General features: G+C 34.9%; 1 protein-coding gene across 2 annotated transcripts in view; it reads right to left on the bottom strand.

The window, feature by feature from the left end:
• LOC123684865 (protein bark beetle) overlaps nt 1-25436 on the bottom strand; it is a 31802-nt gene extending 6366 nt beyond the window's left edge. For both annotated transcript variants that reach the window (XM_045624357.1, XM_045624358.1), the window contains exons 1-5: nt 24755-25436; nt 7758-7921; nt 1471-7592; nt 643-854; nt 41-396 (exon numbers count right to left, since the gene is read on the bottom strand). In XM_045624357.1, the coding sequence (XP_045480313.1) occupies nt 41-396; nt 643-854; nt 1471-7592; nt 7758-7921; nt 24755-25048 (7148 nt within the window). In that variant the 5' untranslated portion in view covers nt 25049-25436. The remainder of the gene's footprint in view (nt 1-40; nt 397-642; nt 855-1470; nt 7593-7757; nt 7922-24754) is intronic.
• Nucleotides 25437-27016: the final 1580 nt, after the last annotated feature.

The following is a 27016-nucleotide window of genomic DNA, read 5'->3' as shown; positions in this document are numbered from 1 at the left end:
TTAGAGTAATAACCATTAGTTTAACTTCTCTTCTTCTTACTTATAAAATCCGTTATGTGACGTGGTCTGGAAGATTGGTAACCTCACTCTGGCAAAACCAGATATTTCAATATTTCTCAAGCCGATATTCCTCTTCACATAATTATGTGTGAAGCTAGAAACCACCTGTTTCAGTATTATATTGTTGACATACGGTGAAACATTCCTAGTAAAATAATTTCTTTTGAGTACAACTTCTTGGTATGGTGAAGACTGTCTTCCTTCGATATATAATGCCGGAAGATTGGTATTGTTGACGAATAAGTTGTTTTGTATGTATCCTTTCAAAGATGTCGCTGAACTACTAGAATCGGACCTTATAGTGAGACCACCTTGGTTGCCCTCCACCAAATTGTTCTGAAAAAGAAAAAGACGTATTGGACTTTCAATCTGAATATTGTATCAGAAAGCTGAAAAAAAAAGATTCCGAATATATTTCTAATTTCAATAAAATGCAACATCATCCTTCTTACTTGAAAAATTAGTTAATATTAATATTATTGAGCTTTAGGTAAAAACATTATTGCACCAAAAATAAATAAAGAAAAAAGTATCAGTCTACTGTAAAGGATAGCTGGAACTAAGTCATAACCTCAAACTTACCCTGAAAAATATGGACTCGGTATTCTGCACATCCATCTCCACTGCAGCATTACAAGTTGTGAAGTTTCCGTAAAATTTCTTGCAGTTATTTTTGAATTGATTTTTTTCCACTGTTACCACAGGATTAACCTCACCAGCGCTCATATAAAGAAGTCCTCCTTCTCTGTTGTTCTCCATTGTCGAGAATGAAATATTATGCTGAACGTCTCGATCTAAAAGGAAAATATAAAATGATGATTTCTGCTAATCAATAACAAGTCAAAATTAAGGGAAATGATATTCTGAGAACAAGCGCCCAAAAAAAAGACACTGAAGCATATATTGAAGGCAGAGACTCCATTAAATAAAAGGATCAACAAACTGGCCCACGAGAGACAGTATTTGCAATAGTTGGGCAAACCAATTAAGAAATGCAATAGGAAAATGCTCAAAAGTACTGGCAAAAATCCCCAGATTACATCAAGTAAAATTACTGTCTTTGGTGAATTAAAGTTGACATGCTAACAAAGAATTACAAAATTCATTGATACATAAGTACCATAAGTCATACTGAAGTAATCACTATGTTAATATTAACAGACATAAAAAGAAATATCTGTCCATATTTTCTCAACATTCAACATGACATAGTCTTGAAGGATTCCAACTAGTTCTTTCTACTTATTGGTCAGTACCGAGCTTCTAAAAAGTCTAAATAGGTCTAGGAAAACCATGAAATATTCACCAGATAAAATTCACCAAAAACATAAAACTGTGGCAAATGAAATTACTTGGAGATCAAAATGAAAACGTAATATTCTTCAATGGTATCAAAATGTCAAAACTTACTGAAACTGATGGCTGATATCGGCAATGTAACAACTTCAGCAAAAAATCCATGATTTGATGATGCTCCATTGGCAAACAGCTTCACGCTCAAACTTGGAAGTCCCGTCTTGAAAAATCTATTCTCGTTTTGAGAAGTCATCGTGAATTGGGCGATCTTCTTAGACGTCACATTGAATATATCACCATCGTATAACGAAATGAAATCCGGGACTGTATACTTGTTAGTCGAATTGAAGAGATTGAATTGAAGTAGCCTGAATCCTATACCTTTGATGTTGAAGGCACTCTTGAAAATCTTGATGCAATTCACTGGATGATTGTCGTATTTATAATAGAGCAGCATCTTCTCCTCTATTATTATTTCTTTGTGAGGATCGCATATGTCCACCAGTCCAAATAATTGATAGGGGATGTTGAGGTCTCTCAAAGGTGCGAAACTAGAGTGTTCGGATTCCCTGCCTTCCCCAGTTAGAGATAATATATTAATGGCCACCCCTGCTGAATTCTTTATCGTATTATGCAGCAGGTTCAGAGTTTTCTGAGGGGAAATGAAGTTGAGACCGTGAGACGCTGTATCCTTGATGGTCACATAACTTATTTTCGGACTCTTGAGGATACCCTGAATTGCAGGAGATTTCTCATTGTGGAGGATACCTGCACCAATTATATTCACGAATTCCATCGAGGATTGTTCCTCCTTTATCTCACTGTGCGTGTGAACATCGTGTAATCTGTGGATGAATAATTGTTGTTCGAATAGAGGATCGGCAAATCTCACTCCACCCCAATAGGAACCTCGGTTGTCTCCCATTTTGTCGCCACAATTGATGAAGACGAATTTGGAGTTCCACTTGCAACTATGACGGTGACCATACTGCTGCCCGTTCAGTCTTATTGGACAATCTGTGTATCTACTTTCTGTACCTTCGCATTGCAAAGGCTCAGGCCATGACCAAATCCTGGTAAGGGAGTTACTGTGGAATTCTATTCTTATATCGTGGTCGAAATAAGCGTTTAGAGCATCGAAGCCAAGTTCTCTGCATACAACTTGAGCGTTTCTCTCTGTGAACCTTGGATCACACATGGGAACCCATTGAAAGGTGGTTGAATTGAAGTATTCCAGAAAACCTTCGTTGGGAACCAAGTTATCTTCATTCTGACACCTCAAGTCCTTGCAGAGCCTGATTTGGTGCGTTTGGTACTTTTCCATGCCTCTACGTTTCCTTGTTATGTATTTATACTGTGCAGACCTTCCAATTGGTCTCATTATGATTTCGTTGCCAGGAAATCCTCTGGCTTTTAGGGATCCGAGCACTAAAATACCTACGTTTGGAGGGAATTCCATTACAACCCCAGGATCAATTCTTAAAATTGCTCCTGGCATAACAGTTATGTCGGATTTAATGACGTACGGTCTTCCACTATTGGATAGGGTCAGATTGCCGAAAATTTGTCCACCTAAGTTGTCGAGGTCCAGTTGACGTTCAACATCGTAGCTCGTAGAGAAGCTGGCTTCAAAATCATTACTCAAGAGGTATGGTTGAAACTCTGCTATAGCGTGATTGTTCCAATCGTGAAAATCAAAAATTTTCTCTTGAATCTGTTGCAAGTTTCCGGTACCCCACCAATTCTCTGCTACGTTTATGGTATTGTTAATTTTGGCAGTTTTGATACCAGCTATTAGCAGGAAGTCTAGATCGTTGTTGGACATCAAGTTTCTCCTCACTCTAACCTTCTGAATGCCTTTGAATGATATCACAGTTGTCGCATCTTGATTCGAAGCTTTCAAATCGTCCATTTTCATTGGGACGAACCGATTATCCCTCAATTCGTTGTACATGAAAATGGCCGGCACGTCTCCCACTATTTCGGATTGACTATCCAAGTTGAATTTCATGAGAAACTTCGCATTGTTGGCGTTGAACTTGTTCTCGACTATCAACAACTTCTTCTCCATGCCCTTAATCGATAATAACCCCGATTTACAGTAATTGTTGTTGAACTTTGTTCTCGTAATGTTGACTTCTGCATAGTGACCGTCTATGTTTATTATCAGGTCTTTATTGTTCGTCCAAGTGTTATTGTCCATGAAAACAGAGTGGGTAAAGTTTTCGTTATATTGCCACACGTACGGCAGTCTTATATCGAATCCACCATATTTATTCCTTTCGATAGTGTCATGCTGGAGAACGTAATGGAAAAGATTATTAGATTGCCTCATGTCCCTTGAAAAATGATATATTCCTTGACCGTTATCTGTTATCAGTGAATTATTTATCATAATAACCGTTTCGGAAATATTGCTCTTGTGCAGGTCCCAGTTGGGCGATTCTATCAGGATTGCTTCCCGCTTATTATGAGAAATATCGCAAAAAATACATTTTAGGGTTTCATTGGCTTTCCTCAAATAATGGTTCCCTAGTTCATCGAGATATCTATTATAGTAAAGACCCATGATGCCAATTTCATTGTTACGTATTACACTCCTATGTATTGTGAGTGTTGGAACCGGACCTTTCACTATTTTGTTAACAATATTTTGTACCGGTGCTCTTATATTGCTCAAAACTATCACGGTACCTCCAACAGCGTGGGTTCCACTGCTATACTCTAGAATTATACCGTAACTGCTTGAAGTAGTGGGAAAAACAGTCAAATCTCTTTTGAGGCTCCATCTATCTGATTTTCCATTCGAGGTCAAAGCGTCCTTTATGAATATCTCTTCAGTACTTCTATTTTCGATAGGATTCAGTAACTGTATGCCTATAACCCAACCGGGATCGCATCTTATCATGTAATTATCCATAATAACATTACCTTCAACTCTTTGCGTGACCAAGTATTTAGTCTCGCCGTGTTGTAACTCAATGTTTCTAGAACCTGTATAATAGGGGATCGAAATAGGCCTGTAAACGTAATTTTCTTCTTGGTCTACAAACCAACCAGTAAACTCCCTCTGCTGCAAACCTGGTAATGAGGAGTCATGTTTTACTCCAATTTTGTTTCCTTCGATTACGCTCCCATAAACATTCAATCCAAACTGTTTAATACTGATACCAGCACCTTTGTTGTTACTGAACTCTGAATTTTTGATTATGTTTATCGTGTCGTCTGTGAATATGTCGGAATACAGAATACCCAAGCCATCTTGGAAATTATTCGTTATTTTTATGTTTTCGAAGTTGTGTCTAGCAAAGTCCAATTGCAAGGCTGGTTTAAAGGAGTTTGTAGCGTAGTCCAGTAGCCCGGATTGTTCTATGGTCAGATACTGGATGTTACTCCTTTCAGCCAAACCGGCAAATCTGACACCCGCCCAAGAAGTTTTGTAACACTTGACGCCAACATCATTTTCATGGGTACAAGAATTCTCGAAACTATTAGGTCTTTCAGCTCTACATTTAGTGATATCCATATCAAAATCATCGCATTGAACGTTAGATAGAAGAATTTTTTCTGTTATACCTGCATCTGGTAGCTCATTTCTTTCTACGATCCAGTCATCGGGGTTTAGGACGAAACCAAGTTGTTGACAAACCAAAGCAGCGTTTTCTCTTGTCCATCCATAGTTACATACTGTTCCCCATTCGTTGTTAATTTTTACTTGCAAACGACCTGTTGTATCTGTGTTACCTCCAAGTAATCTTATCGAACCTTTGGGTTCTAGTGGAGAGAATTCTGTGGCATATTCCATATCAGGGTTAAATGTTTCGTTATCATGGGAATGGGAAATTTCTTCTTTGAGTGTCAGTTTTATGCTATCAGGTCCCACACCACGTGCTTCAAGTTGTCCACCGACCAACATACCTATTGATGAGGGAAATCTTAAAGTTACACCAGGTTCTATCGTGAGCTTACCACCTGGTCGTATATTAATATCTTTTTCTACCACGTATTCTCCTCTTGTAAGAAACTCCTCTCCTTCTATTTCACCACCAATTCTGTTGGAATCTCTTGCAGAAAAAGTTGGGACGTAGGTTTGCTGTATACCGTACTTGTTGGTAAGTGGATTGGAGTTGTGAAGGAGAAAAGGTATGAAAACTATTTTTGCTAGGTTGTATCTATCGAATCTATGAAATATTCTGTGAAAGATATTTTCGTCGCTTCCATATCCAAACCAGTTGTAAGTACAATTAATAGTTTTACTCTGATCTTCTAGATGACTTCCAATTTCGTATTTTGAATCCGGGTTTTCTATTATATTTCTGAATATGATGACGTTATTGGATCCTACAACCACTGGAGCTGCTACTCTGCTTCTAGGAACCAAATTCGATATGGATCCATCCTCTGGTTGAAAGGGTTCGGTGATTTTGTTGTTTTTAACGAAATTTCTTGTAAACATCAAGTTTTGGTTAGTTGCGTAAGGTGATAAAGCAAAATTTACAACGAAAATTCCTGTGTTATTCAAGAAATAATTCTGTTGTACCAATATATCATTCGGTAGTATGTTGAATTGTTCCAGCGGTTTATTTTTCAAGAGTATACTTCCGAAAGTACCTGATCTAAAATGATTATACTCTACTCTAGCTTTCAAATTTAGAGCTGGAGATATTTTCAAACTGATCCTTTCATTTCCTTGGAAAACATTGTGACCGATCTGTAATTGAGTGGGATCTTCCGTGTATTTCCAACAACTCTGAATCTCCAAAGCATCGCTCAAACTACTCCTGAACACATTTCCGCTGAAATTGAAGTGGGAGTGACCACAGAAGTTCCCGTGAAGAACACCGACATCTATATTCTTGTAAATTTCGGAATATTGCAACACAGTGGACTGGTTCGTAAACACGTATTCTGTTTCTGTTGTGTGATTCAACCATATAGCAACTCCGTAACCTTGATTCGAACTAATTGACGTCCGAGAGATATTTCTGCTACCTCCAGTATAGGTAACGTTGATTCCATCTCCGTTATTAAAGAATATCTTGCTGTCGGTAACGTTGATATCACCCACACCGCTAGTTACATGAACTCCGGCAACGTATTGATTTTTAGATACGGAGGATTTGTGAACATGAAGTTGGGAACGTAGATTATCGACCACTATTCCTCTGCCTAAATTGTCTGAAACTTCGGAATTGCTGACGTTCAAATCGAATATTTTTCGATCCCCTGCAACCAGACGCAAAAACACGACTGTTTGAGTGAGTGATTCGGCTCTGAACTTTATATACATCTGATTTACGGTTGTGGTGATAGTCTGTGGTCTTGTATTGTTTCTTATTGGAAACCCAGCGATTAATCTACGGTTTAGATTGGTACCGTCGTAGACTTCGATGTACGAACTGTCATTTTTGCTTGTCACTGCTCGCACTATGTAGAGAGTCAGTACTTCGCCGTACTTAGTTGTGAAAACTTTGTCGCAAGTTCTGTCAAAACTAGGGTAGAAAGTTTGCTCGAAAAATAGTTGTACAGGGTATATTTGACTGGTTTGAACAGCTAAGTTGCAGAAATCGTTGTAGCCGTACTTGTTCACCCTGTCCTCTGGTCTTTCCAAAGCTCTGATGAATCTCACTCCGTCACCTCCGTTCTCGTTGATGACACTGTTGTCTATATGGGCGGATCCGTAGCTAGAGTTGATGAAAACACCGTAACCTCTGTTGTTCCTCACTGTGCAATTCCTCAAATAAACCGGTGCTTCGGAATAGGTTATGTTGATGCCGTTGTAGGCGCTGTTTAGGATCTCTACGTTGTCCATGTTTGGTACCACACCTACGGCTTCCACGGCACTGGTCGTGTTCTGGTCTCTTCCGGCTCCGGCGTACATAATATTAACGTAGTTCAATTCTGATAGCGACTTCGGAACGTATAAGGTTCGACTTCTGCTGAGGAATCTGTCGTGTTCAGCGTGTTCGAATTTGAGTCCGCGCCAAAACGGTAGAGGGCGGTCGTGTCGTGGTGAGCATTGTATCGCTAGGTCTGGATGGTAATCGCAAACGCCTGCACCCATTTGTCTGGTGCTCCATTTGCAATCGAAGAGAGAGCTTCCCCTACCTGAACAGCTTGGTTGTTCGTATAACAGCCTAGATTTTAGGGGCATGAGTCTGTTGTACCACATGAAGAATGAACCGCCTTGGAAGCCAAGCTGTCTGCAGGCTGTTTCGATGTCTGCAAGTGTCCAACTGAAAGGAGAAGTTTAATGTAACAAAAAATCACCCTGGAAAGTCATATATGTAAATATACTGAGATCCGGACCACTGATAAAGAAAAGAAAAAAAATTCAACTAGGACTCTTATTTTTTAGAATCTCATTGAACTGTTGTGCATAGGTTGGCAAATTAACTCACTTTTTTGAGTTTGTGCAAACGCTTCGCCATTCTCCTTTGTGTTTTAGTTGAAGACGACCTGCCAAAATTGTTGGACCATCTACCAGTCTTATATCAGGAAATTGAATAACTTTGTTCGATTTCTCTTCTGCAGTTGTTAATATTATCCTTTCATCTTCGGTTCCCTGCAATGAATTAATTGGAATTATTAAAAGCAACACAACCAGTTGTATTTGGATTGAGACAAACAGTTTAACATATTATGTCCTCTTTCTAACACAAAATAATTTCTCTCATTCAGTATCAAGGAAAGCTCTGCTTACTGGACGGATTTTCTTATTTGTTTTCTGGAGTCTACAATATCACAACTAACATGATTAGACTGCTTAATCGAAATCTAATAGATCTATTTACTCTTTTAAATGCAGAATATTCCAATAAGAGGTTTCATCTCGAATAACCCGCTATCTGGGCAGATTTCACTGTTGAAGCTGTCGTCTTTTGACATTTGACAAATACAAACTACGTCATTAGTTAAAATGGAATGATACACCCTTCAATAATGCATTGAAGTTGTTATAATTCACTACAATACTGGTGAAAAAATCTGCTAAAATGGCTTCTGTAGCCCGTAGTGTTGACGATTCTTGTCGATCTTGGGAACTAGGCATTCCACAAACGACATTTGATACATTAGAAGATATTGATGTGGACAACGTTCATTTTCAACAAGACGGCGCTACGTGCCACACAAACAACTAAATAATCGCAGCATCTCTATGAAAAGTTTCCTGGCCGTGTTATGATCAAAATTGGCCACCGAGATCTTGTGATTTAACACCTTTAGCCTTTTTTTCAGTAACACGTGAAAGATCTTTGTCATTGATCCACAATCGATTCAAGACCTTAATAATGGAATTAGTGAAATTATCGAGGACATACAGTCGAAAATGTGCGAATTGATCATGGAAAATTGACAGAAATTTGGCTGATATCGTTTTCCATCATTAATGGCATACAATGAGATGAACAGTCATTGATTTCTCTGAAAATATACTTCTTTCTTTAATATAAAATGAAACAACTTATTGGAAAACCCTCTAGAGTAATAACAGCAAAAAGGACACCTTGAAATGGTTGAGAATTCGTTTCCCAAAGTAATCTTAGTGACAAAACAATAAGGTGAATTAAGCATTCATTGATTAAGAGTCAACATCAACCAAAATTTCTTAAATTGTTTGTTCAATTGTAAATGTTGATTTGTATTTATATTTCATGGAGAAGAGTTAGAGAGGAAATCTATGACTGTTATAAATGTTTGCTCTTTAAACCCGTAGTAGATAAACAGTTCCTTTCAGTTAACTTACGATTCCTCAACTGCAATTTTTGTGAAGTATACTTATATACAAGTCTTGAGTTGCTAAATTCAGTGAGTTTTTAAATTAGAAGATACTGACAAGGAAAAAATTGTATTAACAATTCAAAAATTGCGAAACGTACGTCTGTCTTCATGTTAATTCAGTTATTCAATTTGTTAACAGTTTATCAACTCAATTCATACAGTTTTGGTAGGTTTTTTAATATTTTGTCAATTTTGGAATTTATCTCAAGACAAAAATCGTATATATCATAAAGATATAACATTTTGGCACAATATTGTCTTAATTTTGGTTATTATAAAAGCACAAATGGCTAAACGATCTTGGATCATGACTATAAATAAAACATTGTTCGAATCTTTGTAACGTTTGAGATTTTCTCAACGAATTATTTCCTTCCAGCTCATTAGTGCATGAAAGGATATGAATCAATATAATTGAACTCCGACAGAGCACAAAGAATTTGCCATAATTGCCTATTGCCGCGTATATGAATGATCCAGCAAGTCTACTTCTATTCCCCTAGAAAAAAAAACGAAATTACATCAAATCATTATAACATATCTATAGATACCTCCATCATACAACATAACCATATAACTGAAACAAGTTATGACTCAATTTATTGACCTTGGAACTTTCACGCAAGAAAGCGTAGCGTTACTTTGAACGATAGTGTTCAATTGCTGGTGAAATGATACAATCTTCTACATTCCGAAATCTTCAGCGTTTCCTCCGCTCGAAGCATTTCCTACCATCGTTTTCCGCTTGTTACACACTTCCTCTAGAACAGCACCGAGGAAACTCTGTGTAATTGCTCCACAAAAGTTGAGTAAGAAATGAAAGCTCCAGAAAAATGATTCAGCCAGACGTTCATTATTATTATGATTACTCTTTTACTTTGGATGGGTGAAAACATTTGAACAAAGAGCTGTTGGGTTTGTTAATGAGGACGATAATATGTTTCCGTCTTAGCAGATATTTCACCTCTTGATTCCTCAATAAGAATGTAAGATTGAAAGCATCGATAAATATTAGAATGTGCTATCGTAAAAAGAACTCTGATATTGAAAGAGGGATTCATTCAATTAATTTATTCATTTCTAATATATTGATCATTAACGATGATAAAGTATTCAAGTTAGATATATCTTATACAAGCAGAAAAGAACCATTAATCTCAAGAAAAAGAAGCATTTCTCAATTTCCTCACCTATTGATCCAATCGCCCAAAGTCTACAGCTCCCAATGACTCACTAAGCTCAAGTGTAAACTCTATTGGAAGTGACTTCATTTTACACTCCAAGAAGCAACTAGCGATCTACAAAGAGGGTATCTTCAACATAAGGTGAAGAGATCATTAGTTTGTCATCGCCATTTGGATAATTACATGGGAACCCCTCAAAATACAAGCAACTGCCTCCTACACATGATTTGGTACTGATGTACTAGGTTAGGTTAGGTTAGATCCATGTCGAGGTCTGGATTTTAAAGCCCTGTTTCAATGACATATGTCAAACGACCAAAGCGTAATATGTTTAGTTGAAGATTAGCCATTCAACAATATGGATTGTTTATTTACTGCTAAACGTGCGAAAATTGTGAGAACTGAGTGTACAATTGTAAAGACGGTAAAAAAAAACGAAGAAACTGAATCTATTACTAGTGACTTAAGGCACATTATTTTATCATCGATCGACCGAATCTATTGCTAATGGTGCTGATGCTTTGAGAGTTTTGAAGAAGATCCAAATTTAGCTATTTCTAGGCTCGCATAACATTTGGGACCTCTCTTGAGGCACGTTATGTGGTATTATGGGGTATTTTGCATCTGGATTTGCATCTCCATCCTAGTAAAATTCAGTTAACACGAGAACAAAGCCAGCTGTCACATCGAATTTTCTTCAGCTGCGAAGCACATTTTCCACTCGGTGGCTATGTAAAATACTCATTTCACAGGTGATTCCAATTTCTCGAGAAAATTGAGTATCAAGTTTTCTATGGTTAGGTTACTTAAGCATGTTATTTTGAGCAATTGAGGAACACAATCATTTCCAAAAAAACTCAAAAGCTCGATATTTTTAGAGCAGATTGCCAGATCTGGAGTTGAATTAAACAGAAATCCAGCCAAATTCCCAATAATATATCTAAAATTATTGTCAGAATCAGGCAGAAATCTAATAATGGTTTGACTTTCAAAGCCAAATTTCTTCAAAAACTTACAATAGCTAGCGTGCAAAAATCTTAGTATTTCTCTCATTTTCTCATAACAGAACATTTTATTTTGCAAGGTTGTGAAGCAGAAAACCAGCCTACATAAAATCCTTGTTTTTCAATGCAGAATATAATATTCTTCAGAACTTCTCCAAATTACAGCTGAACTCATTTGAACTTTGATTTTTTTTAAAAGTTGTTGAAAAAAAAAACTTATGATCTTCGGAATTCTTTCTGTGGAATTCCGAACTGAACATTCTTTGAAATAGAAAATAGCACTTATCAATCACCAAATTCCATTCAATTACATTACAAATAATCAACGATAATTTGTTATTTTTTGAACAATATTTCGAGTGAATATTGAAGAGTTGAAACCCCAAAATAGAATGAAATTATTTCACTAGTCAATTGATAATTGGTACAAGAAGATACACATTTTTCTACCAGTGTTTATGATAAATATCAGTCTGAATTCATCGGATCATTCAAATTCTTAGTATGACTTTCACAAATATCTTCGTGTATATGAAGAAACCATACAATCACGCTTTACGCTTGTTCAAATAATTGGAGCAGATCTCGTAGAGTTTTATTTCATTGTACACCAATAATTCTCTCAAGCATTTAACCAACGTTGAAGTTAAATCCTTCCAGGTGAAAAGGTACCACGACTCTATAGGTCAATGGCACAGAGACACGATGAAGAGTGGTGCCAACCACATCAGAATCTAAGGATTCAAGAAGTCTGTTAGAGGAAGAAGTGATAAAGTACGGTAAATATCAACATAAATCATCCTTTACGTGCATTCAATTGTGTTGTATGTGGTTTATTATGCATTGAATATAGAATATGGGGAACAGAATGGTATTTTTTTCGAGCATAAACCAACTCTGAAGACGTTGTGGGTCAATTCTTCTGTCACTTGGTACTCATAATCCCATTCCTATCTTAATTCAGAAACCAACATCAGACTCTTATCAACATAGGAAATAATCAAATTGAATTAAAACTCTGAAAATATATAACTTTCATCATCATACTAGTAATTTCAGTGAAATTATGGACTCAAATTATTACAGCAACATTTTCATTAAAAGTAGAAGTATCTTTGATACAATAAAGTTGGTTTGCTAAAATGCCTAGTTATGAATCAATCAACTGGAATGCATGTTAAATATAAAAATGAGCCATTTGATCATACCAATAAAGAACAGTTATCTATCTATAAAAATGAGCTGCGAAACTGTATGTAGATATACAACATATATTATAGTCTTTAAGATTGCCATTGGCACATAAATGTTTGAGCTCTCAAAAGCTTGTGACCTCATGTTATAGTGCTTTGCTCATTTTTTCGATATTATACTTGAATTTTCTATGGTTCTGAAGCCAATGTTGACACGAAATTTTGAACTAAGCTTGGAATTGATATTCTATATATTCACGCAAAGTTTGAACTCGGTCTGTTGTCACTGAAATATTAGATTTTTGTTCTCCAATATTTTTCTTGAATTTTCTATGATTCTGATTATGCTGTTAAGACCACCTTTTGCACGAAGCTTGAAGTGGTTATTCTTCTCATCGACGCTCAATCTGGAGCCGGTCGAATCTGTAATCAGATGTTTTTCTCCTTCAATATTCCAATATTATGGCTTGAAATTTTGCACTTGCAACTTGGTGTTGTTATATCCTATAGACATTGGAATCTCATCTCCGTCGGTTTTGTGGTCACGAAAATATGGGGTAATATTTTCTCGATATTCTTGTTGAATTTTCTATTGTTCTGATTAAGCATCAGCATGAAATTGTATTATAGTTTTCGAGATGCTTTCAGTGAGCATAGAATTTGGGACACTCTGTACTAATTACAAGACGCTTCCTTCTAGTTCATTCATTTAAAAAAATGCTAGCTTGAATTACTAGGTATTATCCTTGTTGGGTATTAGGTATATCAACAAGAAACACTGATAATAACAGTATTTGACATAAATTCCTCTGAGATAAAATCCACCTTGCACTATTAGAAGAGTTATAGATAATAAAGATGATTTTTTTCAACTACACAATCAATAAGGTTTACTCAAGAAACATTTTGCAACTGCTGTACAAACAAAACATCAGATTACCAATAATATACGTATACGAAATTGACTGATAATCGATAAAGCGATTATATTTACTTGGGAAACTAATTAGATGAAAAACAAGATAACAATTATATTGTAGATATGATAGAACGGATGAACTGATTATTTCATCCAACGTTTCCTCACATCAAATCTCAAAGAATTCCAGAGAATTTAAGTTCAAACAAACGATGAGCTTTTTTTATCATACGTTACATCCCCTGAAACAAACTATACTGAGATAAAGCAATTTGTACAATGTATGTACCTCATTTAAAATCCGATAACAATATCAACAGAACTGTTAGAGCGTTAAAACGGAAATGATAACAAGAAAGAACCAACAATTACTATATTGAGGTCAGTACACCTTTTTTACGATGTTACCATTTTATAAACTACTAGTTGTAATAAGGTAAATAAATCAAATCACAGTGATATGAATAACTTTGTATTAGAAGACCTATGAATCATTTAATAATATTGACTCATATCATAACATGTCCAGTATGTAGATTTCTTTGATCGTTGTGTTGATATCTAGGATAATTATAGAAAAAATGTACTATTAATGAAGATTCATAGTGTTAACAGTTAACCTTTCCCAATTCATAAACGTACACTGAATCTAATACATCATTCATGATTTGTTTTAAATTCAATCTCTGATTCTCTTGATTTTCATACTTCAAAAATCATTGAGGGTATTCTGCCTATGCTAGATAATATTTACCTTAACTTATTTGATACTTTTGATAGTAAATTATTGAAAGATCTTTTTTCAAATAGTTTTAATGGTTCAACAAAAATTTTTATTGAAATACGGTTTCATTTCCAATGACTCACACAGAAAGTGCAAAATATTAATGATTACTGTTGAAGGAATAACAAGATTTAATCACCTTGAAACAATTCTCATTGAATACCCAGCTTGGTATGTAATTTATATTATTATTGCAAAAATTGCATTTTTTGCATTCATCCTATAGCTTGAACACATTTAAACTTACCGTGAGAATAATTTTAATTATTGTTATTCGGTGGCATTTAAGTTGTGGTTCTGGTAAATGAAGAATAATGTTAGTCAGAAAAATTCTTTGAAAGATTATTCATTAAGTGATTCGAATTGAAAAGAGGTTAATTTCGGATTTCCCCCCAATTAATTTGCATATAACAAAACCAAGAATTGCAACAATTGACGATACAAGACATCGACAATAAAAAATGTAAAATTACCTTTTATTCTCCAACAATTTATGTACAATCATATTCTGCATATACACTACCGAGCAGAAAAAGGATCACTAAGATTTTACACTGTTTTTCATTAGAAACTAAATATGTGCAAAATGTAGATTTATGGGCTAAAAAAACTCGATAAGAGAAACTATCTTGGAATAATTCTTCACGATAAATTCACCGTACAGGTATCAGTTGCGTTCAAGATTAGTAATTGAAAAGTTTGTTTTCCAATCTCTTTAAGAAACATTTCCTTCACCAATTGAAGATTGTGCGAGAATAGTGCCACTTATTGAAAATGAATTGAGCCAGAGATCTCTTGCTAGAAGAATGAATGTTAGCCTAAATCTACAGTCCAGAGAATATTGATGAGGCATCAGGAGGCAGGCAGGCTGATCAGAAAACCTGGATCTTGAAAAAGACGGTACACATCGTTGATGACAGACTCATGGTTTCCACAAGTTTCGAAATCACCATTTTACTGCTGTTGAAGTTCGAAATCGATTGATGGAGGTACGTTAAGTAAAGTAAAGTGAAGTGAAGTTTCTCAGAATCGAATTTACCACCATACAGACCAGCAGCAAGTCCAGAACTTCTCAGAGAGCATCGGGTCTTCAGTTTGCACAAGATCACATAAACTGGTTGGAAGCTCAGTGGGCCAAGGCACAAGGTACTGTTTTCTGATGAATCCAGATTCAGCATTCGAGGAGATGATGGTCGCAGACACTCTTATAGACGTTCAGGAGAAATATACGCCAATGCCTGTATAGAGGAGCGAGATACATTCGGTGGAGGATCTGTTAGGATCTAAGGAGGTGGGTCTTAGGGGGCCGCATAGAGTTGGTTTTTATAAATAGATCTTTAACAGCAGTAAGGTGCATAGAGAAAACTCTTATGAACCATGTTGTACCATATCTATCATTTCTGGGAGAGCAGGGAATTTTTATACATGACGAAGCACTCCCACATACTGCTCGAATAGTGACAGCATACTTGAATGTGGTTGGAACTTCAAGGTTCAGCTGACCAGCACGAAGTTCTGGCCTGAATTTCATCGAACATCTGGGACCAACTGGGAAGGCGAGTCAGAACTATGGCTCTATCGCCCATTAATTTACAAGAGCTACGTAAAGCACTTCGTCCTGAATGGGAGATTATTCACAAGAGAATATTCTCATCACCAGCATGCGAAGACCTTTGGAATCTATTATCAAAGCTAGGGGAGGTCACACGTCATAGGGGAAATGCGGACAAAATGAACTTTTAAATTTTTTCAAAAGTGGTACCGTATAGCTCGGGGTTTCACAGTGATTCAGTTTCTGCTAGTGATGATGGCAATCTTGCAAAGAAATTGACATCCCACTGTCTGTTTCACTGGTGCAATAGCTACAAATGTGTTTACGTCGGTTGAATTTTTTTTGTTCACTTGGTTTCAGAATTGCTTCTGGAGAGTGTCATTACGATATTCGTTGTTTTTTTAATGTATTCTTGTTGGTAATGTTATGACGTAATATGTATAAGTTTCAAGATGGATATAAGTTTTATTTTGAAATTATGCTTCAATATCGGAGTATATATCGGACAAAATGACATACTATCCTGATGGACAAAACGACATAGTATGTCATTTTGTCCGATACATGTCAAGAAGGTATATTTTTGGAAATAATATGGAATTTTGTTGATTGATTTTCACAATGAGCTCATTTTCATGTTGTTTTGAACTCATTTTGCACGTACCATACGTGCTATAACGTGAAATTCTGGTATGTAACTTGTGAAAAATACGATATTCTTTCCTAATGAAATTCTTTCACCACTTCCTCAGTGACAAGGCATAAGAAAGCCAGAAGCTCGCAAATGCACGTTAACGCCTTATTTTGACAAAACCAAGGCTAAATCTGTTGCGACCATTCCACCCAAGAAGAAGAAACAAGAAATTACTAAAACATCATTGAATGATAAAACAACCCTGTGGTAAAAAAAACAAGGCCATTGAAAAATAAAAAAGTCGTTGACGATGAAGAATTCGACACTGAACCGTTTCAAATTAACAATAAAAATGAAGATGTCGATGACTGCCCCTGCGTTTATTGCAATGACGTTTTTTTCGTTTCATACCTGGTGAGCAGTGGCTGCGTTGAAGGCAGTGTTTTCACAGGACTTATTTATACATCGTATGCTACTGTCTCGAGAACCAAAACCTTCATATTTTTGAACTTTGCATTCAAATATTATGTTTGTCATTATGTCTCTTACTAGTATGTCATTTTGTCCTTAGTATACGGACAAAATAGATTTTGTTAAAAGTTGAAATAATTTCTTATATCTTTTATTTTTTTAGAGTTTAATTCAATTTTCAGCTTATAATACTCAAAAACAATTAACCAAAGTTAGTATTTAGCACCAAAATGTGAATATTATTGCAATAACTAAAAATATATTGTTGAAAAACAAAACAGTATGTCATTTTGTCCACATTTCCCCTACTCATACTGACATTCAGTTACGATAATTTTTTCAATTTCAAAGTTTCAAAAAAGTTTATTATTTGGAATGAAAAGTTTAATTTTTCTTTGGGCAATTCTCTTTTCCCTGCCATTTTAGAAATTTCATGGTTCTCGTAAAAAGTTTAAGTAAGAAAGGTATTTGAACAGTAATCATCAAGTGAAATTAGTTGAAAATTAAATGAAACAGGTGCTTTGATCTTTTGTGGTCAATTTTGAAAATATATTCTTCGCCAATGCCCTCTTGAACAGGAGTGTCGTGAAAAACATCCGTTATATTTTATTAATGGAACTGAACTGAAGTGCAAGATCCATTAAAAACACTGCTTGTAATTGACCTAACTAACTGTTGATTTAGGTGGGTGACTTCGTCAGCGTCAGGCCAAATTAACGAACTAAGAAAACAAAGAAATTCACGTTCCATAGGTAAACTTGATAATCGCTATATTATGGTATATGCTCCCATATATCAGAAGACTAAATTAACTATGTTTCAATTTCACCGACTGAATCCGTGGATGAAACAATGATACAATGGATCCCTTCTATAACAGTACAGACTGGAGAGAAAAAATCAAGGATGGAGAAAGGGAGGTAACCTCTGAGATAGATTCACGTTGTACTTTCTTCATTCTGTTCAGCGTTTGTTGGCGAAATTGAAAACAATGAATTGCTTCACGGTTTCTTGAAAGGTCATGGCTCACAATTTACTTGAGAAGTGGTGGGAACACTGGGAACCCATAATCTCTCGAAAAATATTCCTCTCGATAAAATGTATATAAAGTACTGAGAAAAGTTTATTGAGCGCCCATTAAATTTTAATGAAATTATATGGTTCTGATGACACAGTAATCCGGAAAATCGGCATGAACATTATGGTTGTTATTTCACATAAAATATATACAGGGTGAGTCTTTGACTTGTACATATTATATTTCCTCCGAAGATTTCTGAGGTCAAGAGAAAAACTTTTTTCCTTTATCATATTTTCCTATTTGATTCGGTTGAAAAGATATGACTGTTAAAAATACATCAAAAAAAATTAATTGTTATAGTCAAGTCTCGCAAATGGAATGAAATCAAAAGGAAATGATTTTCGGAACATATATTATTGATGTGAAGAAAATTTTCCAAATATAAAATTCCTTGAGAGTCCAGTCAATTCTAGAATCTCTGCTACATTAAATTAGAAGACAAAATTCTGATCGGAAAATGGTATGGAAAAAATTTTTCTTTTGACCTCAGGAATCTTTGGTTGAAATATATGTACTAGTCAAAGACTCACCCTGTATAAAGTGTGTGGATAAAGTAAGGTAAAGATCAATTTTAATTTTCAATTAACCACCTTGTGGCATAAAAATGTTACTTATGACGCCATTCATTTATACAGAGTGAATAAATATTTTTTAAATGACTACCCCAATTATTTTTGCTCATTTATTGGACTTGCAACTTACCTAATTAATGGTGTAAAAAAATTGGTACCGTAAATACATTTTTTTTTGAGAGTTAAAACTTTCATGGAAGGAAATTCGATAGATGTGTTGCTTTTGTATGTGAAATAAGATTTTCAACATTGAGATTTTGGGTGATATAAAATAACAATTTCAAGCACTGTAAAACATCAGAATTATAGAAAAAAGAATATTGGAAAAAAATAGCCAATATTGCCTAGATAAGAGGTTCACGTTTTGTTATAAATAAAAACATAACAATTTCAAGTTTCCTGCGAAATTTCGTGATGATAGCTTCCCCAGAATCATAGAATTTAGGAAGTCAGGAGCTTTTTATTCATTCCTGTGACAATTGGGTCTCAAAGACAGTTGTGTGGTCTCCAATGGCGCTATTGGCATATGAACAAACGAAAAAGTAATAGCTTCACTTCAGTACTTCACTCATTTTTCTTGATATTCTGATTGAATTCTATACGGTTACGGTTTTAATGAGACGATCAACAAAGAAGTTTTTCAAAATTCTTCGAATTGTTAATTTACACAATTTTAATGCGAAATATCGTTTTGATCGAATCCGTAGTCTTAAAATAATCAGGGAAACAAGATTTTGCCAATTTAAGAGTACTAAAATGGCTTTGAATAACAAAATTCAACACAATGTCTTCATATTTTATGATTATTTAAACTCTGTATTAGGAAAGGCTATTGGTCGAACCTTTATAATTAGCATCATTTTGCTACCAATTTAAATAAGTACCAACAAACTTTCAATATAATCCCCTCGCATAATTGAGATGCTATTAAAATTTTCGTTGTGGAACCCCACGGTTTGAAGTCAGTGAAGTGTTGAATCATTTGACCGGTAGGTATCTTTTACAGGTATACCGCAGGTGCTTCTGTGTAAAACTAACCGGAAAGGAAAACATCAGTGGTGAATCCCGAATGTAGAATGAAGGTATAATTTACATTCCATCACACTCTAAGGTCTAGACTCTAGAGTCTAGACAATAACTCAGAGATGGAACTCGCTATCCAAATATCGTCAAATTTTTTCATAATTACAAAGTCTAGTTCGGTTATTTCTTTCAAGATACAAAAGTGTTCATAATTCTGGATCTTAGAAGTTCGTTTCTCTAATTCTGTGGTTATTCCGTTCATTCTTCCACATCTTGTAGAACAAAATCGTGCGAGAATATATCAGAAACGCACAGTTTTCATGGTTATATTTCATTATTCTATGTTGGTACTCCGAACTTTCCGCCACGGCTTTATCTGTCAATTCATCAATTTGCCTTAAAGAAATCAGTTCTGCCAACCAACATTTACCAATGCAAAAATCACTAAATTATATTTATGGAAATATTTCATTAATTTCAATGACAATGCAATGAATTAGAGAAAATAATGTATAATACTCGTACAGAATGCTCATTCTACCACTCGTTCATTCCAAAACTCGCCACTTCGTGGCTCGTTTTTGAATTCTGAACTCGTGGAAGAATATCAATGCCTTCTGCACTTGTATTATAAATAACTATTACCATTTAGTTGAGTGGGGGCAACTATTTTATTCATTATGCCCTGCCCTCTCTAGGGTCCTCATGCTAATTACATCCTTTTCTGCAAATAACCGAACAAATTTCAAAGAAATCAATCTGCTCTCCAGCTGCCTTTTTGAGTAACTCAATTCCAATGAATTCCGACTAGTAGATTCTGATATATCACTTTTTTTCAATCTCCCAATTAGGAATTCACGGTTTGGCTTGATTTTGATTTTCGAGCTACTTGGCTTGAGCTTGACATGATTTCAAGTCAAGTAGTAGTTTTTCAATTTCAAGTCAAGTCAAGTATTTATTCATCAAGGACTTAAATCATATCAAGCTATTTGATTTTTGGCAGTTTTATTGTGTAGTGTCACATCAATATGAAAATAATAAAATGAGAAGGAATCTTGCAAAAAACACTTTCATTTATTAAACTATGAAAAAACCTAAAATATCAACTTTTTGGAAATAGAAACATGAATTGAATCACTTTAAATCATATCAAAATAATGAATAATAAAAATTAAGGTTTTTTAATATTGAAAAACCTCCAGGCTTTGTATGATTTCATAATTTTCCATCCAGGATCTAAGACACATGAGGAATCTTATAGATTTGTCGCCTTACCTATTGCGGGTTTTTGTAACTGTAAGAGCAGCTCTGGAAAATTGAATTTCAACAGGAGCTGAAGATGTTGGCGTTGATAAAAATCCTTGGCCATTTTGGCCAAGTTTGGGAAGATATTCCTGAAACTACAAAAATCTTCCAATAGATTTCATAGAAATGTGAGAAAACTACTAAGGAAGTTACACTGGCGAATGCTTCAATCTCTGGGCGCTCGAGGAATCCCCTTATGTAGTCTAAGCGCACACGAGATTGCAGAAATATATGCCGTGCAACGCGTGCATATCAAGCTCAAGTAATATCAAGTAGCTTGATATCATATCAAGCAATAAATATCTAAAATCAAGTCGAGTGAAACTCAAGTATGTGATTTTTTACGATCTTGGTTTTCAAGTCAAGTAATTGGATAAAATGTCAAGCTACTTGGCTTGATGAATCCCTTTTCCCAATGATAGAATCATCATGAAATTTCACATGAACATTCATTTCACTATTGCACTTGCAATGAACTATTGCAATTTCATTCGGTCGAATGGGTATTTTCACAATAACTGGAAAGAACAAATTTCCATGAATTAATTAATTACTCATCGGTTTGGACATTTGGCAAAATAAGTTTGAACATCTAAAAAAAACTCAATTCTTCTTACAAAAAAAAATTTCATTCTTCACATCGTGATTTCGATTATTTCCTCATTATGAGTCGATTTTTAAATTTCAAATGAATCACATTAGTAACCATATGACTCACTTAAATTGGTTAGGTAGTTCTACTGTTAGTTCTATAGTTGTCTCATCTCCTACGTTATACACTAGTGACTATAATTCCTAGTTAGAATTGTCTCGGATGTCTACCTACACACTTTTATCTGAACTTCAACAACCTTTCTCTAATTGATGCCATTAAAGAAGAACTCATAGGATGGTACAATTAGCGGAAGAATAATGCAGCTTTGGGTTAGCTAAGTCGTCTCACACGAAATCCCAAATCAAGCTTTAATCTACGTCATATAATATCAAGAAAAAATATTATGATTAGACGGTGTTTCCGAGCATTATGAACCCATTTCATCACGTACTGGTGATGCAAATAGTAAAAATTGGCTAATCTCAGGTCTTGCCCAATTCCCTTGATTCATAGTGATCCAATTAAAAAGAACGTAATACCTATTTGCTCAATGATAACTCGAGAGGAACAAAGTACTAGGATATAACGATTCTCTTAGTCAGAATAATACGTCAAATACTTTTGTGAATCATCGTTTTCACATTTTTCAGAAACGATCGTCAGAGTAGGAAATTCATTGAAGATATTCATGAAGCGTGTTGAAGGTAGTTAGAGGAATTTTATCCACCTTTAATTTGCATATTAACGTATCTGATGAATGAAGAGTTACCTTACGGCTATAGGACAAAAAATATTCGAGAACTTTCTTTGCTTATTGATTGAATTGATATTTAATTTGAGAAGATCTCAATAGAATTGAATTCTGTCACAAACACGCGATGATGAAGAGCTACATAAGTTAAAAACATTTGTTTTCAGAAGAAAATTATTTGCCAAATACTTTTCATGAAAAATTATGAGAAAAGAAACACCACAGAACTATACAGGGTGGTCCAGATTTTAGTTGAATAATTTTGGCGTCGGATGGAATAACTCTTTTCATGAAAAATGTTCATATAAATAAATATTAATATATATAACAAACTTCGTTTTCGAGATAAAGGGTGTTGAATTTTGAGAAAAAAAATGTTTTTTACTCATTTCTCTAGTATAAATTCGTTCATTGTTCTAATTTTTAGATATGGAATCCTTGATAATGTAATGTTTCGAATTAGGTAAGTCCCTCCTGCTAAAATTATCCAGTGGCGTAGATATAAGGGTGCGATGATCCTTTTCCTATTGCAAATCTACAAAACTGTCGTTTTCCTGAGAAAATTATTTAGTTTTACTAAAAAGGTCTGTGGAATTTTTTTTATAGGAACAAATACTATCCACAAAAAATCTACAAAAATTAATGTTTCAAATTTTACCATCTTTTCAATGAATTTTTATTAGGAAGATATCATTGCTTTCTAAATAGGCATCAAACTTGACATCATCCACTGATACATTTAGAGTTCACACCTCCCATGCCCTGAAAATTTAAACCTTCACCTTTTTTTTTTATCAATACACACTGACGAAACAAAATTCATTTTAACCACGAATTCTTCATGAGTGAGTCAAATAAATATTTCCTTCCTTAGTACGTTATGCTTCTGGGATTTAACAACCTTGAAAAATCTCGTTGATCGTTATTATTTGGAAGTTGGAACTATAAAATTGTTTCTCTCACTTACAGTTTCAAAATTACTCTTATCGAAAATATTTGTACCTATTGATTGAAAGGGAAACTACGAATTCGAGAAAGTATGTCATCGTAATGATCGTAAACTAATTCAGATTAACGAAATTGCTGACAAATACTTCTCAATTCAAATAGAGGATGAATATTTTACATTATGTAATGAATTGCACCATTTGGAAAATGCAAAACTCAACTGGTGACTAATATCTGAGTATCTGATGTTAGAAGTCTTTATATACGATTTAATGGGTCACTTTCGTTTACTATATCCTATAACGAATTTTAAGAATCATTTAAATCCCTCTGAAGTTTTCACACTTTATGTTTAGAGTAAATTAGAATCTAAAAATTAGAAAAAAATATTCATTTATTTTTTCTTCTCCGATATGATTCAATTTTGAAGAGCTTTCTGCTTCAACTGTTCTTATATTCGACTAGTTTTCAAAATTTAAGAAGAAAGGTATATGCGTAAACAGTATTTTGTTCATTATCGCAAATCATTGGAAAGGACTCTAATTTTAAAGAAAAATTCAGGTCGAATATTTTTCAGAATTTTCAACGCAATATTTCAAACACCAATGTGAAGAGTGTTCACATTTAGAATATTGAGATTAAGTCGAATAAACAAAATACTGGCTACACACACATAGGTATATCCATTTTTCCAGTTTTTTTATCGATATTTGTAAAAATGCAACAGTTGAAGCAAAGAGTCATTCAGAAATTAATGTTGAATCATATTTCATTTTTTATAAAAATTATTTTATTCCCTATATAAGCGGAGGTGATACTCTGAACTCAAAAATATTCGAGTTCAGTAGAGAATATCCCAATTTTCAGAATTCAAATAGGACAGTCCTCCAAATATGTCTAATGGCACTCGAACTTAGAAAACCTGTATATCATGTATATCAGAATGATCCATGCATACAAGTACAATTTCTGTATACAAGTATGTAGCTACAAGCTTCAAGAAAAGCTCTGGATTCTTTTTGATTTTCAATTCTATAATGTGAATGTGAATAATTTTGAAGGTGAATTAGTGCACCGCATTAGAAGCATTGTAATCTGATCCATTAGTCCTCAGAGTTGAGTATTAAAAAAAACTGAGTGAATAATTTCAATATATTTTTACCGCAAAGAATTATTGTTTCGAAGTTATAATCTTATATTATGTGACGGATTGAAGTACCTGCATTAAAACAGTTGTGCAATATTCCATTCCAATATAATGATTTATTAATATAAATAAGAATTAAATTCAGCGAAACTAAAAGTATCAGCAACGTTTTGAACGGTACAAGATATTCAAAATATTCAAGATTTACAATAAAAACATACGATAATGACATATTTCAGGGGATAATACTCTTATATGCATCCCTACATATGCAAAAATGAAGTATAGATGGTTGTTAGGTCGATATTTTCATCTTGGATATAAAGTGTTGCTAAGAAAGTTGAGATCGGTGGTTTTTTACAACTATAAATCTTTTTTAGATGTAACATTCTACATAAAGAATAGAGTAATCATAAGAAAATTAAATATTCTGTGGTGTAGTGTGAAACTCACCTTCGCAATCAGGATTCCCCTAACAGTGATACCAACTTGGGGTTGAACTTTTATCACAACCCCCGGCTCTATGATCAACTTAGCCCCCCTCGCAACAATGATGTCGTTCGTCAGCCAATAAGGGCTAAAAGTCCTATTGAGAACAACCACCCCTTCTGAGATGACTCCACCACGATCTTCAGTCAGTCTTCCACCCGCATCTGTAGCGTAATTTTCCACATTGTCCAAACTTTGACCGGCAACCAAGAAAAACAAAACGCCAACACAAACCACAATCAGCGTCAACTGCCACATTTTTTCCTTACACGAAAAACGTTCATGACATCCGTCACCGTTTAAAGATTTTAAATACAACGATGAGATGCCTAATGCTGCTGCTAACGGTCGTTTTCTTCTTCACTTCAAACTTGGAACAAGCACAGAGTTTCATCATCACGTCAACATTCTTCGCACTGAGAGCATTAAATCATGCCTAGGTATCGATTAACTACACACTTTGTAACTCGTTACGTGGAAGCTGAAAGCGGTCAGAGGCTATTGTTGACCATTGGAGCTTACAAACAAAAACATTCGCTATGGGCACACGTTCGAGCACACCTATGAAAGGGTTAAAGAGGATGGCCGTTTCGACTGTCTGTCGAGGTACGTCGCAAGGCGCGGTTGAATCGTTATTGTTGTTTTTTTAATCAAAAAGCTAGTGTTCCCCCTCCGTGCGCACCTGTGACAGGTAAAACAGGTGGGATCGTTTCGGATCCGCTCGCTAGATAGCGATACCGTACGCGCTGCTACTCTGCTCTCGATCGTAGATCGGTCTTTGTTTTCGTCTTGGATGTTTCTTCTTGATTGAGTTTTGCGGGAAGCATATGGCGTAGGCGGTTGAAGTTTCTTGGTCTAATTGGTGATTGTTATGAGGTGGTCGTTTCCACCTTGCTTCCTCTCTTTGACTTGTGTCATTTCATCAATGATAATTGGTGCGAGCGGTGGTTAATTATTTGATGAGCGCGTAATGAGCTTTCGGCAGCTTTGCTTAATGAGTTGTGAATTAAAGCAGAGTGCCAAACATGCAACAATTTAAGAGCACTGCAAATTGGACACAAATGCTTATACTTCATTTTCTTTATATTCAGAAGAAATTTTAAATATTTTGAGATCAGAATCAAACTTTCATGTATCCATTCATACTTACTGCCTTAGAATAATTTCTTGCAAGCGCAGTTCTTTGATTTCGTGATACATGAATATCGCTTTCATTACTTTAATGTTTATATGTTTACTTTGGAGGAAAGATTTCCTGAGTGCTATTTAAAAGCTTTTTTTGAACTTCATCAAATGTAGCAACAAATGATAGGAATAATGAGAACGAATTGCCAATATACACTATTTAGTGCAAGTAATCAATTGATCGAACAAATTTTAATTTCGATGAAGTAGCAAATTCGCTTAATAACAACATGGTTCAATTCATATGAAATTCATTTCAAGTTCAATACCTGCCAACTTCCCTCTATGAATATCTCTTCAAGTTATTAACACGTTGTTAACTATTTCAATATTTTTCTATTATTGGTCTTCCAACGCATCAGATAACAAATTTATTCCTTCGAAAAATAAATACAATTCCAATCTACAATCTGCAAATTATTTACCCTTCATGTGAGGATGTACGCACCTAAGTACCAACTTGTGTTGTGCTCTTCATCTTCCATTCGGGGTCTTCAAAGACATAACAAGTATTAAATTTCGCAGGACCGAGATAAACATACTTATTTTTTTTAACATCCAAGCCAAACATTTAGTCTGATGATCCTTTGGGCAAAATATACTAACAAAAAAAAAGGCAGAGAGAAAGAGAGAGAACCCAAGAAGAAAAAACACAAGTTACCACGCTCATAGCCACCTCCAATCAACCAAATAAGTTGAAAAGTTCTCTATTGAGCATGATGAAAGCTTTGATTGAGTCTTTGTATACATTGAAATTTAAAATATTTTTTATGGCAACTGGTAAGAGATTAAAAAGTTTGGGGCCGTGATAGAAAACACACCTATGTGTGTGACTCTTTTTGAAGGATGGTAGAGTTGAGCAAGAATTTGTAACTGGGCCGTGTAAGATTTTCTTTTTTTTCCTGAAGAAAATATTTGTTCTCGAATACCCAGAGTAAATACTGGTTTCTATAGAGATCTCTTACCTTTAGTAACTGGGTTTCTGTAAACAGATATTCCGTGGGAAACTATAAAACTAAAATTTCCAAAATATTCCCAGAA

Source organism: Harmonia axyridis, chromosome 7, assembly GCF_914767665.1.
Source record: "Harmonia axyridis chromosome 7, icHarAxyr1.1, whole genome shotgun sequence".
Lineage (NCBI taxonomy): Eukaryota > Metazoa > Arthropoda > Insecta > Coleoptera > Coccinellidae > Harmonia > Harmonia axyridis.
This window is presented reverse-complemented; position numbering and strand designations above follow the sequence as displayed.